This window comes from Nyctibius grandis, chromosome Z (assembly GCF_013368605.1).
Source record: "Nyctibius grandis isolate bNycGra1 chromosome Z, bNycGra1.pri, whole genome shotgun sequence".
In the NCBI taxonomy this organism is placed as follows: Eukaryota; Metazoa; Chordata; class Aves; order Nyctibiiformes; family Nyctibiidae; genus Nyctibius; species Nyctibius grandis.
The window spans coordinates 81,858,811-81,878,142 of record NC_090695.1 but is presented as its reverse complement, the minus strand read 5'-3'; the positions used below and the strand labels follow the sequence as shown (position 1 = coordinate 81,878,142).

The window sequence follows — 19,332 nt, the reverse complement described above, 5'->3', positions numbered from 1 at the left end:
ACCATTTGTAACTTTCCTAGGCAGTGATCTAAAAAGGAATAAAAGAATTCCGAATTTCACTGCCAACATTAAGGAGATAATCATATAAATAATTGTGTCATATGAGCATGGTTGTTACACCATTAGAACAACTGTGCTGTTATCTCCTGTCTATTAGAACTGCTTTTTCCATTCACTGTCATGCTAAATTGTACAGACTTTATCTTTGGGTCTTTGCTGTAATATTAGTGCATACCTTCCAGGCTTGCAGTTGGCTCTGGTGCTGCCCTGGACTCTCCAGTTGGGGCAGCTTCCTTGAAGGCGGGTGCCCAGTGCTGTAGCTGAGAGCTCCCAAGTGTCACAGGTACTACACTTAGTGTACAAGAGTGTACTTAATACAGCCCAGTGAAGACATACCTGTTTGCAAGACCTTGGTACTACTGAATTCTTTTTTACATTGTCCCATAAAACCACTGCTTGACCTGTCACTGTCAAGCCTGTGTTAAACTGCATCTCAGAGGAAAAGGTAATTAACAGTCTTTTTTTTTCTGCCCTACTTATTTCTCTCTCTGTGTACTGTTAGGTCACACAAGTCATAGTCCCAGTTTGTAACATTTTTTTATGTGACGATCTAGAGCTGAATGCTCTGCTGATAGCTTCCAACCAGTTCAGAACCTGAGTATACGACTGACTTACTTAAACTGTGTTAAGTCACGCTTCCTTCACTTGAGTATGAGGGTGTTGCGTAAATGGAGTAAGGCTTTCTGGAGGGGAATTGTGATAACTGATTTTCTTCCCTGACTAGTCAGCTGATGACCCTGGTATAGAAGGATTTGTCAAAACCAACAATGGATAAAGTGGGTTATTGTGTAGATTTAGTTGGCTGGGTGTAGGCAGTATATCACGGTAAAAACACAAACTCTGGGGCTGGCTATTGACCTTTACATACAAAATGCAGTGATGAGAATGAAACTTAGGAGACTCCCAAAGTTGCATTTAGGTGTGCATGTTGTAGAACTGCTTCTGTTCTAAAACAGTGTATGAAAAAGAAATAAATTTTGCTCCAGATTTGGAAGACATCTAACTACTGAGGAAGATTTTAAAAATACTTCTCTCAGTTGCCCCCAGGTAAGTTAGTCACAGCAACTTAAACTTAGATCACAGCTGCACAGTAAGTCACAACGGTGTGATTATTACTTGCCCTATTGTAAAATATGTTGCTGCAGCCTCTTAGTACATTTGAGAAGAGCTTCCCAAATGTACTAAGTGTTATGGGCACAGTTGTATTCTTGTAGCTGCTTCACAGGCAAGCTTGGGAAGAGGGGAGCGCATCCTGCTCTAAACCACGTACCCCTCTGTTACCAGATCTGTCTCCTGCTTGCATTGATCCAGTTCACTGAATTCCCAGTTTGACATTAGCTCCTGCCATGCTGTAATAGTACACTTCAGTCGCACCTCAAACTGTTCCTGAACCAAAACTCTTGTGACATATTTCTTAAAGCAAACATTTCTTCCTAACATTTGACCTTGAATGGATGAGGGTTTAATGGAACTACAAGTAATTATTTTAACAATGTCAAATACTTTATTGAAAAGATACTAAAAATTGACAGAATAAATACCTCATTATACAGAGTAAGGAACCTGGTCACCTAACACCAGAAACAGTAGTTTCTGTAGCAGTAGATTCCATCTTCCTTCAAGGTTCCACTGGGTCCACAAGGTCATCATCAGTCCACTCTTCCTAATGGAAGGGAAAAAAGCAATGCCTTGAGCACTGTGTAAATGTGGTGTATTTTACAGTAAGTTGGGCCAGGCAATACGTAACTGTAGGTACATGGCACTACTGCATGTGCTGTCACAGCAACTGCTATAACATGCCAGTTAATGTGAATTTAAGACCAGTAACTTTTCCCCTCTCTGAACTGTCTCTCCTGTCAGTAACAGGCCTAAACAGCTTTAAACTGATTTTAAACGTAGTACTTGTCCACATTAACTGACAGATGTTTCTTGCATGCCCCTCCCAAGCAATATCACCCAGTGGGCTCAGTGTCTTTTACAGGGAACAAAACAAGTAACTTCATCGAGTAAATATATAAAAAGGGAAGATTTTTATTTTAGCTAGTAGTGGCTAATCCCAGAACACAGGATTGAAAGCCTCCTGGGACTAAGCCCTACTTTTTACTTCTGCAAGCATGCCACAATGCTTATCAAGAACACCACCACCCTCTCCCGCCAAACCCACACCAAAAAAAGCTGTGCTCTTTATAACCAGGATTTAATACCTAACAGAACTATTCCATGAACAGAAGAAAGACTAAAAAAATATTTTAACTAATGGTGACTAAACCCTAAAGTTAGTTATCCATCCCTGCTCTTAAAGTCATGGAAACACAGTCATTTTAGCAGCCCCTTTTCAGCACCTGTTTGAGGTTTAGGTCATGCTTCTTCATTATGGACTTCCACAAGAGCTTATATTGCAACCTTTTGCTATTATCTTGTAGTTTTTATGGCTTCATCACTTTGGCAGCTGAGTGATCTGTGCTCAACCGGTACCCTGTGTATTTCTTCTATCATTTCAAATTGATGAGTTCTCCATACCAGTTACAGCCTTGCTATTAATACTAGTTTCAGCTGTACACTATTAAATCAAGAGACAGAAATCTTACAAACAGATTAGAAGTGACTGTGCACTTGTATACTACAGCCTAATTACTTACAGATATAAATACTGTTAATATTTGCTAACGACAGGATTAGTGAAGTCTCAAGGTTTGAGCAGTATGCGCTGTCCTGGTTTCACTGGGATTTGGTTTCAGTTTGTGGCCAGCCATGGTGATCAAGGCCCTCAGCAGTTAAATCCGGGGCAGCTGACCCAGGCTGGCCCACAGGTGTGTTCCAGATCATTGACACCAAGCTCACTATAAAAGAGAGGGTTTGCTGGGAAGAGGTGGAGCTCTTCCTGCTCTCCTTGCCTCTCCTCCCTTCTCCCTCTTCCTCATTGTGATTCCTGGAGCAACTTGCCAATGATCTGTGGATAAGTATAGTTTTGTCTGTTTTCTGTTGTTATTTATATTTATTTCTTCATTTCATTAAATCTGTTCAACTTCAACCTAGAGGTCTCCCTCCTTTTCCCAATTCTCTTCCTCATCTGGGGAAGGGACATTGGGTGACAGAAAAACTGCTTATTGTTTAGCCCTGGGTGTGGGCTAAACGTGGACAGCGCATATAATGAGCTTTCAAAAAGTTAAGCACACTTCCTCCTTTATGTCCTGGCCAGCTCAGATCTGCTCTTGCATGTGACAATTACTCAGCAATGAAACTATACAAGTACAAACCCTTGGCAGTTCACAGACACATCAATATTTAAATATCCCAAGTTTCAGGAGCTGTTCAAACTGTGCAAGAGCTTATTGTGAAATGCTGTGGGCTGTGTGAATTTACCCGATCTTATTCCTTTGGAAAAAGAAATGTAGATATAAATTAGTAAGAAACCCCAAAATCAAAACTGCCTCAAACCCTAGCAGCATAATTAAGCACTACGGCCTTCAACTTGAACTGGGGCAGGAAACAATTGAGTCTCCAGAGTTTAGTTGGAGCTGTTTTGCATTTTGTGAGAAAGTGAAAAGTTATGAAAACACTAGTTTTACAGAGCTGCCAGTTTCAATATGCTTTTTACGACTGGCATTTGGAATAAACAATAGTCAAAGTTTTTACAACATTAAATAGTTACCATACAATGTGCTTGAGGTTCCACATTTTGTTAGAACATACTTTCAATGCTGATTTTATTATAATCTTATCTTGTTCAAATCGTTTTTTAGATTCTAGTTTGACATTACAGCATCAACCCACTATGCTCATGTATAATAGCAAGACTGCTTGAATTGTTAAAAACCACACATCCTGCATTTTATGGTAAGATTTTGACAGACAACCCTGTTCAGCTGTTAGCAAGTTTTTCCATATGCCATACTTGAGGTGTCTTAGACTATCAGGATGTGCAATGTCTTCAGTATCAAAAGAAGTCCATTTAAAAAGAGTTCTTCACAAAGCTATTCCTCCACGAGAATATATTCTCTACCACTTCCAGTCAACACTACCAATGAAAGCTCTGAAAGGTGTTCAGATTAGATCTGAAGGATTACCTTAATTCCGTTCTCATTTGTTGAGTCACCCTCCTCACTCTATCTCCATCTTATTTATTCCTGGTCTCATAACCTGAGGTAGTAGCTACCCATCTGTAATTTATGCAAGCCTTGCTAGGAAACTGGCTGACAAATTCAGTCCAGCAGCTGATCTCTGCTTTGTGCAAGAATACAAAGAAAGTACATGAAAACAGTTTCTGGCTGGCAGAAAAACCACCACAGAGACCTTCCATAAAAAAAGCCTGCTTGAGTTATATTTCAGCATATACTTATCCCATCCACATTCTGAAGAGTGAGTTTCCACCTGCAGAGCTAGGATTTCCCCTCAAGTGTTCAGTGCCTGGCCTTCCAAAACCTCCTTTCATCACCATATGCCAAATCTCAGACTTTCAAAGCACAGGAAACAGCCGGGAGGATGGCCTGTGTGTTCTTCGCCCTCCCCACAAGAGACTGGACTATTTGAGAACACTCCCAAATGCAGGCTAGTATGAACTCAGGCTCATTTAAAAAAAGAAAGAAGTTGGGAAAGATTCTGTCTGAGCAACACATAAAATAATATTAACAGATGCAGAAGTCTGTCTCGGTAGCTATGTTACTTTTGTCTTGGCAGTTAGAGTAGAAGAACAAGTACTCGTACAATCAGTTTACTGACCTCATCCATTTTAGATTTCTTTGCGACATATTCATCATCTTCATAACCCTTCCTCTTCTTCCTAACACCCATCCAGAAAAAAAAAGTGAACTTTTTAGGTATTTTTATAAGTCAGAGTCTCCTTACTTGGCCACAAGATCAGATTATAGACATATTCATCACATAAACTACCAAAGTCTCAACTAGCAGCTTGATGGAATTTCACAGTGGGTAATAAAGTGAAAGGGGCAGAAAAGAGAAATCAGGAAGTCCTTTGCCATCCACATAAGTCTTAAGAAAACATTAACCCTTTACACAATTCTTGTTTGAATCACATGATTTTAAAGCCCTTGATTCTCATTACATATGACATCTAGAGGCCAGACCTCAGAAGCCACCCAGGATTCCAGTTCTGTGTTACAAAATAATCAGTATTACAACTTGCAGTGCAAATCAGCACAAAAGAACATATTTACGTATTGCTGAAAGCACACTTTGAGTCCTGGTTCTCAGCTGCCAGGACATGCTCACATAGTAAACATGTGAGCAGACATCCTTGTGTGTCCATTTAGGTGTCTTCATTTTCAATCACTCACAGCGAAAGTTGATGTTTCTATAGCAATAAAAAAAGGAAGAAGTTTAACACATCTAAGAGTAAGTATCTACTTACAGGTTTGTATTCAGTGAAAGCTCCGAGCTGTGACACTTCTCTAATTTCTGTTTTAGAGTAGCAACCTCTTCAGGCCTTGGCAGTTCATACTTCTTTATTAGATTTTTCATGCCTACAATGGCAACAACACAGCTCTAACCACTTTAAATAATTTCTACTCTACCTTGTGAATTACACAAGCTTATCAATCAGTAGTACAGCTACTGTTACTGCTTATCCTTCATACTTAAGCTTGAGCCAACAGTTTACCCCCCCTTCCCTCATTATAGCAGAAGCACAGTATATATCTTCAAGCACCTTCTACTAGGAAAAAAAAAATCCTACACCAAATAAAAATCAGAATGGTGCATAGAGAAAAAACAAAAAGAAGTTTTGAAGTCCAAACCTCTGTAAGGTTTTGAAAGCATCACATCTAGTTTTTAAACAGACTCAGAAGGCTAAACAGACTACAAGGCAACCTGCAACACGTTGCAAACAGTTGAGACAGAAAGCTTACCAAGTAAAATCCTTGTATTTGTCAAAGCAAGCAGGAGACATTCAAAGTATTAACTCCCCCCCAGCTTCCAAACTGCTTGCTTACAAAACTTCCCATCCCACATAGCACTCAAACTTTAGAGGATTGAAGATTACATATGTAAGACTTAATTATCACCTTACATCCAAGGATTAGTTCTAAATAACATCAAGGTACAGCAGAAGCTGAGCACAAAGAATTACACTGAGACAAGTTGTTAGCATCATTGATTCTGGATTTCCTCAAGGTAAATTATAATAATGTAGAGTTCACATTACTCTGGTAAAAAGCTTCAAAACACACAGGTATTTTTTGTGTTCAGCATTGTACCTCAGTCTTACCAAAAAGACTGGTTTCAGTTTCATTAAAAATTAAAACTACAGCTACCCTGCAAGAAACAAGACTTTTTCCTCTACCACCAGTTCTCTGTAATTACAGATGGTTCAAAATTTCCTTCCAGCCATCACACATTTACAGGAGAGCTGCCTTTGGGCTAAAGCTACCTTCCAGAATAATATAAGTGAAGAATAAGCGATTCCAGTGTTCCCTCTGCATCTCAGCAATGGAAACTGAAGATGGGATTTGTTAGCAGCAAGAGAAAGGGAAAAGCATCTTAAGTTTTATAAATTCAATTTAAATTTAATTTGTAGACCCTGGTGACTTGTATGGTGCATCCGCTATTAAATTCAGCTTAGTCAAAGGATTTGTAATGCTACCACTCTCCCATTTTAAATGCATGGATTAGCTTAAAGTGTTAAATAACTGGTTACTTACTGGAGATTTCGTACCTCAGCCTTTTCATTTAATTAAAAAAAGGTAAGAATCAGTGTACTACATTCCCCATCATCTTAGCTAAACCATGCTAGCATTCTTGATATTTTTATATATATGTGTGTGTGTGTATATATATCCTCACACCAGCAAACCAAACATCTCTTGAAATAGCTTTATAGCTGCAAAACAGAAGTGAAGTGTAAGCCCTGGCATATCACTTAGCATTAATCATTTGGCTTAGAAAAGGTACCCTCTGGTGGCAGAAGTAGTTATGTGCAGGCTTTTGCCTGAAGCTGTGATTTTTCAGACAGAGTGACTGAAAAGAGTCATTTCACCCCGAGTTACAAAAACCATTATCTAGTTCCCAAAATAGATTTCTCACTTTTGAGTCAGTTGCTAGCACTTAAATGACTGTAACACTTACGTTCTAAGAAGCATCAGGCCCTTTGCCTTTTAATTTAATTTGTTCATATCTCAGTAAAGTCTCTGTTTTCTCCCCCTGCATCCACATGCTAGGTAGTTCATTCTACTGCCCATGTTTTACTTACCATATGCCAGCCCTGAGATGAAGAAAACCACTAGAAGCAGACCTTTCTGCTTAAAGCTTTTGTTGTTTGGAAAAAGCTGGTTTTCTTCTTTTTGAGATACTTTTTATCACATTTTTCCAATGTTTACTTACATTTCATGCCATCTAGTAGCTTGGCTAAGGTTGCTCTGTTTTCTTTCAGCAGAAGACTTTCTGATAAATAACTGCAAAGAGACATGGAAGAATAAGTTCTTCAAAGTGTCATCATTATTTGTGGCAGCTACCATTAGTTAATAAACCATGTATTATGTATTATTTACACCTGCTAGACCTTTATGACTAGCCTTAGCAAGAACACTTTGGTTACATAAGTGGTATAAAGTGATAAAAAAGCAAATCTGTCACTTGCAACCTTCTTCTTAAAGAACATGACAGAAGTATTCCCTGGCCATCTGAAGAACCGAAGTTCCAACATTGCAGAAGTCAACATTTTTAAGTAAGCCTCACTGAGTTAAGTCAACTTACACTGAAGATTCTATGAAGTGTCATGCTAACAACACACAGCACAGTATGACTGCTGGAAAAGCAAATACTACAGAAGAGTAGTCTTCAGACAGACCAACAGACAGCAAAGCTTGTCTGCTTCTTTCAGCAGCTGAGAGCAAATACTAAATGCTGTCTTGTCGAATCTCTCAGTCCCTTCCTCTTCTCTCAGAGATTCAAACTTCCTTTCACTAAGAACATTAACACAGACACACGCCACCTGGGTAAAACCCCCAACACACCTCACCAAGATCCACAACAACCTAGTACTTTTATCCCCTCCCGGGAAGCACTTGTGGATAAATTACAAAAAACTAAAGACTCCAAAGTGTATCAATCTGTTCAGTCTGTGTTAACTTCAAACTTACTTAATAGACATACGCAGCTATATCAGATGCAGCTCCCAGACTGAGGCACCAGACACCATGAAGATGGTAATTACTATAAGCTAAGAGCTGCTCTGTTAGCACCACTGCTCTTGCAGAGCTCAGATTTAAGAGTATTACTTAACCTTGTGCTGGTACCAGAACTGAAGACTAATTTGCCAGAGTACAGCGGCACCTTTTTTTTTTGGTGAAGCTCTAACTTTTTCAAGACTGATGTATACACTGACATTGTAGGAGCAAAAGGTTTTCAGATGTTCTGTCCCGCCTTTGCAGGTGCACCTACTCACAGGTCCACAAGACCCAAGCCGCAGCATTAGCTTCTCTCATGTTCAGCATGCCAGAACTCACATAAAAGCAATAAATGACAAGGTTACAGCAACTGTACGGTGCACACAGGTGACAATGACTCGAGTTGTTCGTGCATATGCAAAGATAATGTTCACATACCTTGATTCATATACACTATCTACAAATTATTCTGGTTCATTTTGTAAGCATGCTTTTCTGAATTTTGGCACAAGTAGTACAGAATATAAATTCAGGAATGAGATCAACAAGTTTCAAGTTATCGAAGCACTGGAATGTTTTTACACTATTCTGAGAGGACAGTGAACCCTGTAGAGGATACTACAACACCACCTCGTTCTTTTAGAACAAGAGAGATTTGAGATTCATTTAGGGCAGGTGGAAGGAAAGCTTCTTTAAAAAGAACTGTCTGCACTTACTATCAGCCCTTGTGCCTGTAGGTGTCCCACACCAGCTGCAAAATGCATCACACGATTAAAACATTCCAGATGCAGCTACTTAGAGCAACTACCTCAGTTTTTCTGAAGAAAAGAGTATGTTTTGTCCTTTGAAAGAAACCAACACATTTCAGCAATGATACTGAAGTGTCGATAATGCCTTTGCAAACACCAGTGGATAGACCACAGAAAGGAAAGAAGGGACTAATTTAAAACACCACCTTATTCTTAGTCTGGTTTTGGAAATTGAGGAGTTGTACCAGCCAAATACCGCACTTAGTTTCCACATGCCTAGTAGCTGTCAGTTCAGTGAAATTTCCTTTGACTCTGTAATCTTAGACACCTTAAAATTCTTAATTTTTTTTTCTTTAAGTGATTCTTCAGGAGTTTCGTACTCTCATTTTCTACTGTATTTCCACTTTCTTCACTCTGATCTTCAAGATGAGTCTGAAAATCCTGTTCTCTTCTGATTAGGGCAAAGTTGTGTCAGTTTGAAATTTTTTCTTCTTCTTCCCAAGGAATATAAAAACCAGACACCAACTAATTGCATTTATCACCTACTTTTTGAAAATGAAAAAAAACAAAACACCAAAACCAAAACAACTGGTACTGCTTCAGTTTTGAAACATACTTAAAGAATATACCAGAGTGTAAACAATCAGTAAATACACACTTCTGATAGTTCAGAATGTCTAGAACAAAACAATTTTAAACAGTTTATTTGCTTCTTGTACAAATCATGCCTACAACAAAAAAAGAAAATACTACCTTTCCATATTAATTCCTGCTCTTGAACCACTAGACAATATGGCAGTGAGAGCTATCTGTGAGGGAGCAAAGAGCAGATATGCATCTGTCAGAGCCACTCGATTGAGAAAGTCATCAGCTGTTTTCCTCAAAACTTCAGGATTCTCCAGCACTGGATAGCGAGTCTAAAAAGTAAGTATTTAGGAAAGTAAGTACCTGTTCTTCATCTTCTGGTTCATGAGCTCAGAACACACAATTCTGCAATACTTTGTACAGCTAAAAAGTAGCTGGCCATCTTCTTATTCCAAAAATAATCTAAAGTGCTTAAAGACCACAACTAAACCAACTTCCTTTCAGATATTTGCCGTCATTTTACAAACTAAATCTTTAAGATCACAGGCACAAAAGGAAATTAAAGTTTTCTAACACAACCCACGATAGATTTTAATTACATTAGTATATGGAGTATGTAGCATATAAAACAATACTACCTTCAAATCAATTAGAAATCCCTCAAATGGCCTGTATGGATTGTGGACAATAAGATGGAAGTTCAGTTGTTGAATAAGCAGTAGTTCATATTCCAGTATTTGTTCAAGAGCTTTTTCCTGTCCAAGAGGGCTTTCTCGAAGGTTGCCAACGAACTGTGCACTGGACACATTAAATTCATCTACTTTACAGGCCAAAAAAGCACACGTGAGCCTTGAGGAGGGGAAAAAAGCAACAATTAACATATGCAGCATTCATCTTTTTATCCAGAATTCTGTTCAGAAAATTTACATTTTCAAAACACCACGTTCTGAACACAGCAAACTTTTCCAACTGGAAACTGAAAGTGACCATACTTTGCCTTTACTCATATTTAAGCTCTCAGATTTCCCTTCTAAATTTTTCCAGTCTTTACAGATATAAAGATTATACCGCCGATGTTCTGCTTTCTAGAGTAACTCAAGATACGTTGATAACTCACATAATTATCCGAGGATGATACTCCATCACCGAGTTATTGAGGTAAAAGCGTTTGAAATACATGCAAGCTGTTCCCTAAATTAAAAAATAGGAGGGAAAAGTAAGTATAGAAAAAAAATGGATTAAAAAAATAAAAATAAACAAAAAAATAAAATCACAAAACAGAACAGGCAAGTTTGAATATACACTACAGACATACAGGATACACTAAGGTACTAAGATGCACACAATGCCATGTCATTACATATTTCTAAGTCTAAGACATTTATGCCTACAAAAGCCTTACAAAACGGCAGCTTGGTTATCTTCTCCTCCATTTTCAGACATCTTTAGGAAGACAATGCTCAAAAAGCCTACAATATCTTCATGAGAAAAATCTGATACTCAAATGGAATTTAAAAACCAGCGACTGAAAAATTTATCCTGAAAGTTGGGAGTAATCCCAGCCAAGACATCTGACTTTAACGTTTAACATTAATGCTTCTCTGTGTGTCTAGAAGTACTTCAGTATGCCAATGCCAAATTTCCAAGCTGACCTGAATGCCGCTGGCATGAAAGCAGATGTTTTCCAAAAAAATCACTTGGAGAGTCTGACCCAGCACACTCACTCTACAGGGGCCGCTTCTGAAATACAAGGTCTGGCTCCACAGAGCACTTAATGGCAGCCTACTGCTATGTTTCAAACGCATCTTCAGACAAGACACTCTTCATCTTTGTTATTCACCATACCTGCCAGAAAAAGGGAGAACTAACAGGGGACAATATAGGTTACACATCTTAATGGCTAGGTGACAAAAGAAGTATAATTTCATTCCCTGCTTCAGCTCTAAGTCCTCACTCTCTTCTGAAACACACTTTTCTGCATTCAAGATAAGTCAGTTCAAAGATCCTTTTTTTCCCCTTTGTAGGTTAATTTATTGCCAGTACAGGTGCTTGAGCCAGCTTGCTTTGTGGTTAGACAAGCATTAATGCTTGAGAAACTGGACCAGAGAGACCAACTATGGGACTGCCTCTTTTAGCTACGGTGAGGTCATTTTATTGTATCATCAATCCATACATCTTTAGGTTTGTCTCTACTCTGTGCTTAAGAGAGAGGAAAGACAACGGTTTAAAGTTATCCACGCAAGTCTAACAGCCACAACAAACAGACGAAGGTGAGAAATAACTCTGTTTTTGAAAGGGCTGCACTGCCCGGAAAACAGAGACAAAAAGCGGTCTGAAACACAGACTGCAGCACTGGAAGACAAAAAACTTTGAAGATATCCACGCTCTGAAGAATAAGACAAGCAGCAAGCGGAGGAACAAGAGACACGCGGGGGCAAAGCCTGCAGCTCCGCCAGCCGCGGCCCGCCAGCAGATCAAAGCCAGGACGAGCCGGCGCCGCCGCTTACCACCACGGATCTCGGCATGGCAGGCTTGAAGGCGGCGCAGAAGTCCAGCAACCGCTTCTCGTAGTACTTGCATATCGCCAGCTCCTCGTGGGGCTCCAGAAGGACAGGGTCGGTCTGCTGGACCTTGAGGGGAGCAAAGCTGAGCCTGACCCACGGGCTGCGCTCCGACACCCCGCCAGCTCCCCCCCTCAGAGGCGCCGGGAGCGCCGGCCGGGAGGAGGCCGCAACGGGCACGGTCCCGCGCTCCCCGCCGCCCCCCTCCTCCCCCGCACGGCCCCGCACCTTCCCGCTCGCCACCGCTTTGCTGCGGAACTTGCGGTTGGCTTCGGCCCGGCACCGCGCCAGCTCCTCCTCGCCGCGGAAGGTCCAGTGCCGCCATTGCGTGCTGCTGTGGTACATGGCGACGGCGACACCCACTCCCTGCCCGCCGCGCTTTACGGCAGCCCGCTTTACGGCGGGCGCGGGGCGTGCCGGGAGTTGTAGTTTGGCGGGAAGGGGAGGAGGGCGGCCATGGCAGCGGCGGGCAGCCCTGGGCGGCGGGGGCTCGGAGGACTGGAGACAGCTCGGGACGGGTGGGGGGTGAAGGTAACGAGCCCTGCGGGAGGGGACGGGAGAGGCCCTGGCCGCCGCTGGCGTCAGGGAGCAGCTGGAATAGGCCAGAGTGAGAGACTTCTTGGAGCTGGGACACTGCTCTTAGCTGCAAACCACCACACAAAACCACCATTAATCACAAAATATTTGGTTGGAAATGACCTTTAAGATCATCAAGTCCAACCATTAACCTTGCACTGCCAAATCCCACTAACGTGTACACTTCTTTTAAATCCCTCCAGGGATGGTGACTCCACCACTTCCCTGGGCAGCCTGTTCCAATGCTTGACAACCCTTTCGGTGAAGAAATTTTTGCTGATCTCCACTCTAAACCTCCCCTGGTGCAACTTGAGGCTGTTTCCTCTCGTCCTATTGCTGTTAGCTGGGAGAAGATACCAACACCCACCTTGCTACAACCTCCTTTCAGGTAGTTGTAGACAGCGATAAGGTCTCCCCTCAGCCTCCTCTTCTCCAGACTAAACACCCCCAGTTCCCTCAGCCACTCCTCGTAAGACTTGTGCTTCAGACCCTGCACCAGCTTCGTTGCCCTTCTGCCTTTGGATCTTTTTGTGGAATGAAAAACTAGCTTGTACAAGTAAGGGGACTGGGATCAGGCCCAGAGGGAGCACGTGGTGGAATACGCTACAGTGCAGGAAACCCTGGAAATGAGGAATGCTTTTTTTCCTTGTGAAAATGGTATAGCAAGAGGACTTGTCACCTGGCACGAAAGCTCTGCATGGCATGGAGAGCCAGAAGCTGTAGCACTATAAATCCAGCAAAGGCAAAACATCTGCTCCACTTACACTGAGTGCCCTAAACGATCTCATGGGGAGCACCGTGGCATGGTGTGTCCGTGGATGGTGCAGAGGTTTTAGCTTGTAGTGGTCCTACTTATGTCATGTTACAATAATGCGTGACTGTAAAATGCAGCTTCACGTTTTTTCAGGCTTCTTAAAAATACCGTGAAGCATGCTGACATCAAAAAAGAAATTCACTATTCAGTTTCCACCAGTGAAGCTATGAAACCATGTAATTTATTAGCATCAAATAATAATAATGTTAGGAAAAAAAGAAAGCAGGGAATCCTTTATGTTATACCAAATGAAACAAATCTTAGAGAGTTTTCAAAGAAATATGTAAGAAGAAATAGTCCTCAGTAGTTCTTCTTGAGTAGTCCTATCTCGTGTTGGGGTTGATTTCGTTATTGTTAATCATATCCCATAAGTTGATGTATGGTTTCCATGAATATCTCTATAAAGGTGATTTGACAACTTGCCAAGGCAGCTTGTCCCATTTTTTCACCAATCATATGCTTCTCTCCAGTATTTTTCATGTTTTCCCTGTTGCCGCTTTCATTTTTGATGGTTATTCAGCTGCTTTTATATAGGCAGGCCAATGGCATTGGAATTTAGTTACAGACACTTGAGTTTCTGTTCAGTCTCTTCTTCTAGACAGCATATACCTGGTTGTCAGAACTTCCTTTATACTGTTCTTACCTTGCAAACTTTTTGCCATTCTTATTTCTTACAATTTTTTTCACTATCGTTTTAATGAGAAAGTTAAAAAATGAGTTACAAAATTACTATGGTTCTGGCCACACATTCTGCTCCTGCTACAGTGTGGGTTGGTGCCAGCTAACAGCCAAATGCCCACACAGCCGCTCATTACCCTCTTTTGTGGGTTGGGGAGAAAATAGAAGGAAGGCGAGAAGACATGTGGATTGAGACAACAACAAATTAATAGCGAAGGCAAACCTGCATGTGTGAGCAAAGCAAAAAAATATTTTATTCACTGTTCCCATCGGCAGCCTACTCTCTGTGAAGGGTGTATTGGGAGTCTTGCAGAAGACATAGTATTTGAGGAGTTGGTGATACGGGGGCAAGCCACGTCTGCTGCACTGTGTCTTGTACAAAGAGCCTGAGAAGCCTTTATGTTAGTGTGAGTAGCTGCTGCAGAGGGGTCTGCTGGAGTGCCCTGTGCTGGCCCACGCCGTGCACTGGCGGGTGTTATGGCAGAGATAACAGCCCAGCCTGTCAGGAGAAGATACATGACTTTATTTGTTACACAAAATAAAAGACACCACGGTATGGGAGGGAGGAGAAGCCTCTTCACGGACAGGATCTGCACAGTGTGCTGCAAGAGAACCCATCTGGTGTCTGTCTGATTCTGTGAAAACTTGGAGTTCCCAGTGGCTGAAGGGATGTTAAGTTTTAATCACTATTTACTTATTTAGTTTTATTCTATCTTATTAAAATAACTGTTCTATTAAGCTGTTCATTGGGCCTTTCCTCTGGACATGCAGAAAGAGCCCTGCACTGTCTCTCTCTGACCTCCCTCCCCACAGGAACAGAACAGAGTCGAGGGGGAGGATGGGGCTGAGGAGAAAGAAAGCCCAGACGCTGTGCAAGTGTCACCGAAATCGGGAATAAAACTCCTTAACACCAGGTTTTAGCGTTAGTGAGCAGGCATTACTTTATTTGGTTGAGGGACATGGGGGATTGCTCCACCTAACATGTCCACCGAGGGACAAAGCACACTCGTTATACACATTATAGAAAAATGAATATTCATACAATTTGAGTAAAGCCCACCTGTTCCAAGAAACCTTATGCATATGCTAATACATTATGTAATTGTCTTTGTGCATGCGTACTAAATTGGGGAGGGGTCTGGGGTGGGCTCTGGTGCTCATAATCCCCCCATAGTGATGCTGTCCGCTGTATGACCCCGCTTCTGCACAAGCGTGGTCGAGGCCTTTCTGCTGGCTCATGCAGGTGGCTCCAAGGAGAAGATCCTGTTCTTGTTCTGACAGGATTTATCTCTTCTCCTGGTGCCAGAGCTGTGAATCACGTCATTTAAGACACTACAAAGACATTGTTCACAGTCTTGTTTATCTGTGGCCCTTCTTTGCAATTAGTGAAGAATTTAACAGAGACCTTGGGTTCTCTAAGAATAAGCACAAGCAAGAGTCAGTGATAGCTATAACTTGTTATCAGTCCTAGAAGCAGACACTGTCTGCAAAACATGCAGTTAGCCTCTTAGGGTCTACTTTGAGGCCTACTTTTACTAAACCATCTGGTATCACAAGCACTGCCCAACGTGAGCCAAAATGCTGGTGTGTTATCAGCACTGCTGTAGCCACAAATCCAAAACACAGCACATACAGGCTGCGGTGAAGAAAGTTAACTTCATCCCAGCCAGCCCCAGCATGTACAAGCAGGATGATCCAGAGCTGCAGGTTAGAAGTTAAAAAGTCTGTTTGAGAAGTTCCTCAAGGAACGACGACAACCCTGGCAAAAAACGTGATAAACTTTTGCAGAACAGCAACACTCTCTTTCTCTTCCAGTTTTATCCATGCAAACCTGCAGGTTCATGCTGCTCCCTTTGGTTTCTTCAGTAGTCTCTTACTCCTCCAAAACACTCATTACATATTAACATCCAGTTAGGTTATGGAAGCATATAAAGCATATTAAGTTTTGCTTTAGCAACTGAATTTTAGATGTTACTGCACTTGTATCTGAAGTATGTGAGAGAAGTATTTTAAGCACGTGCAAATGTTTGCAGGTTTGGTAGTTAAAATGGTTTCTTGTGGTCTGAAGTGTCAAAGGTCCTTTCCCTAAACTACATTTTATTGTCTGCATAGTCTGAATCTCTGATTTCGTTGCCTTAAATTACAGCAACTGAACAATCTCTAGTTTTAAATCAGAACAAATCTGATTTTCAAGAACCCTAGATACCAAAAATACCAAAGCAGATACACATTTTTGTTGTGCATCTAATCATAACACTTCCATAAGATAATTAGAGAATCCTAGGAATTGCATATTTGAATAATCAGTCAATTTACTGAGGGAGCATATGTCATTTCACATCATCACTGTTAGTGTAAAAGGTATAAGAATAGGAATGACAATTTCTGAAAAGGGAACGAGCAGTACAGAGGATAAAGCAGAATTTTTTTTTAAATCTTCACTGATTTTGTACCTTTTGCTGCTGAGATTTTGTACTTCAAAGGGGTATGATACCCAACAACTATTTTAGTCCTACATGGACTTTACCTGGTGTCCTGCACTGTTAGTGATTCTAGAAATTAGGCTGAAAGTGGAGCAAGGCAGATATAGATAACACATTTGAAAATGTAATCATAAAATACTCAACCAAACCTTTGGCAAGTCTGTTAACCAAGCCACGTGCCGAACCAAGAATTTACTGTTTCTAATGCTGTGCTTTGACTATAGCTCTTCTCACAACCTTTTTAGCTACAATACAATTGTAATATATTGTCTCTTAGTTGAAGAAGTTAATAAAAAGTAGAAATGATGCAGCGTGATTTTTGTGCAAGTAACAGAATCTACCAAGAATGGTATAGAATACACTAATAAAGTGCAGGTAGGTATAAAATAATTTGTTACTAAAATCAGAAAGATAACTACAAGAATGGAAAGTCTTTTGGCAAAAGGAAGTCTGAAGCTTTAAAACACAGCAACTTAATTATGAAATGCAGAACCGTGTTGGGCAAAGTATCCATAGGCAGCCATGAAATTAAAGATACGGTCTGAATTTTCATAAGTAATTGTATGAGTTATTAATCAGTTGCTCTATTAAGTCAAATGTAAACATTTGCAGTCTTTTATTCTGGGTTTAAATGTCACATGTACAGGGATATTTGTTCAGGATTGTGCAAGTAGTGAGATAACAGAGCAAACCTTGTGAGGTTATAAAAGTTATCTGATTGCCTAGGTGCTGTGGTTTGATGATATGGTGGGCTCATCAACGTGGATACAACTTGCTGAGCAAATATGTGTATTTGCTATATATAGTATATAGGGTAGACCTCTCCCAGTGCTTTCCTCTTTGATGGACAGGTTTCCCCAACGCTTCTGGATCTTGTTTGTATGTCACAGAAAAGCACCGACATCTGCGAGAGGAAGTTTAGGAAGAGAACAAGTGGTAATTCTCAAGTCAAAATGAGACATGTTGGCATCCTGGGGACAGCATCTCTTCCTCTCTCTGTGGCCACTTCCAGGTTTGCAATTCTCTTCATCCTTAGACTCTTCTTTTGCTTCTGGTTCCTCAGAGCTTTCACCCTTCAAAGCAGCTGTGGGTTGAGTTCAGTCATGTTTTCATGTGTGAGGTCTTCTTGTGACTCCCTACTCCACCCATTCCCCAGGGAGGTTCACATTCATCAGCCAAGTCTGCTGGGAATTTTTGTCTGTGATGTCCTTTTTGCCTGAAGTGAGATGAGGTGGAATGGCCTGTGGCATGGGATTCATATAAAAATAGCTCATAGCTTTCCAGGATCCCGAAAATGTTCTGTCCTTGCTACAGACCAGGAATCAGCGAGTAGCCCGTTATTTAAATTCAGAATAAAACTTCCATTGCCTTCAGAGTGACCCAGCTGGGTTCTTTACTCTCTCTTTATAACGCATTGTCTCACATAGAGCATAAGGATCTTGCAAACAGCCACGGTGCATTTTTCCAGTCTTCAGTGCAATTGGATTCACATGTAGCTATGCTCTTGTTGGTACTGTTGTTACCATAGATATACCCTGAATAGGAGACAACACAGATGTATTTCTTCTTGGGACAACAGGAAAGTTTTTTTGTATGAAGGAAGTGTAATCAAGGGGCCCAGCCTTGCTCAACTTAGTCCAAGGTGTTCTTCAGACTTGTACCCCTTCTAGCCTGAGAAAACCTAAGTGCTGCAATGTTTTTATGATGGTCATGGCTGCTGTAAATATTCTTTTTTTTCTGTGTTGGGTGATATGGAGAACCAGCATCTCTTGGAACAAGTAAAGGTGACTGAGGAGGATGAAGAAGCATTGCACACCCCACCTAAGAGAAAGACCTAAAGCCCAGTGGCTTGCCCTGGAAAGCTTATTGTTGAAAACAAGCATTCATAAAAGCTTTCAATTTTGTTGTTGGTAGTGTCTTTTTAAAAAAATATGGGAGGAGGGGGATTGTGAACATAAGCCCATAGCCATTCAGTTGAGTTCTGAGTTTTATTTGCATAATACATGTACAAAAATCAGCACCAGAAATACAGGTGTGAGTCTTCTGAAAAATGGTTTGTGTAGCTGTGGCCACGCGGAAATCCCCATATTCGTTTTTTGCAAAATCCATCACCATGTGGATGCTCATTAGGATGAGTTTTTAAAACCACCATGAGTTTTTAAAACCCTGCCGACCTCATTAGGATGAGTTTTTAAAGGCAGTTCTAAAGGTAGTCCCTTGTTATGGTGATGAAGGAAAGAGACACAATGGTAGCCAGAAGTCATGGAGAGGGGGTGCTGCAGTCCTCTGTAAAGTAATGTCTATCCTGTTTTCCCCACAAGTCCACCCATGACTCAGCCTTCGATACAGCCTTATCTGATATATTGTGGGGACCTAGAAGTCAGGCCAGGCAGAGTGTCCATCCACTGTACAGAATTAATTTAGCCCTGACCAGTGGGTGTGCAGAGGCCTGCCCATTAACACCCATGATAGAAACTAATTACCTGCTAAGTGAAGGCTGTCCTTTGTAAGTGTCACCAATCGATAGTTGGGCTCCTGTGGCAGTGGGGAAAGTTGTGAAGTAACAACCCATTAACTGTGACCTTCATCTCGGTTTCTTTGCCTAAAAATTTAATTTCTCTGTTCAAAGCATATCGTGTATACAACACCACAAGAAGAGGGGGAACTTAAATCTGAAAAAATATCCACAATTATGTTCCTGTCAGC

General features: G+C 41.1%; 1 protein-coding gene across 1 annotated transcript; it reads right to left on the bottom strand.

The window, feature by feature from the left end:
- Positions 1-1,541: 1,541 nt before the first annotated feature.
- Positions 1,542-12,439, bottom strand: CCNH (cyclin H). The gene is made up of 9 exons (XM_068423182.1): positions 12,304-12,439; positions 12,022-12,144; positions 10,632-10,705; positions 10,153-10,363; positions 9,683-9,846; positions 7,396-7,466; positions 5,429-5,540; positions 4,780-4,840; positions 1,542-1,723 (listed from the first exon to the last, which is right to left on the bottom strand). Exons 1-9 carry the CDS (start codon positions 12,418-12,420, stop codon positions 1,679-1,681), a joined length of 978 nt encoding a protein of 325 aa, XP_068279283.1. The 5' UTR covers positions 12,421-12,439; the 3' UTR covers positions 1,542-1,678.
- Positions 12,440-19,332: the final 6,893 nt, after the last annotated feature.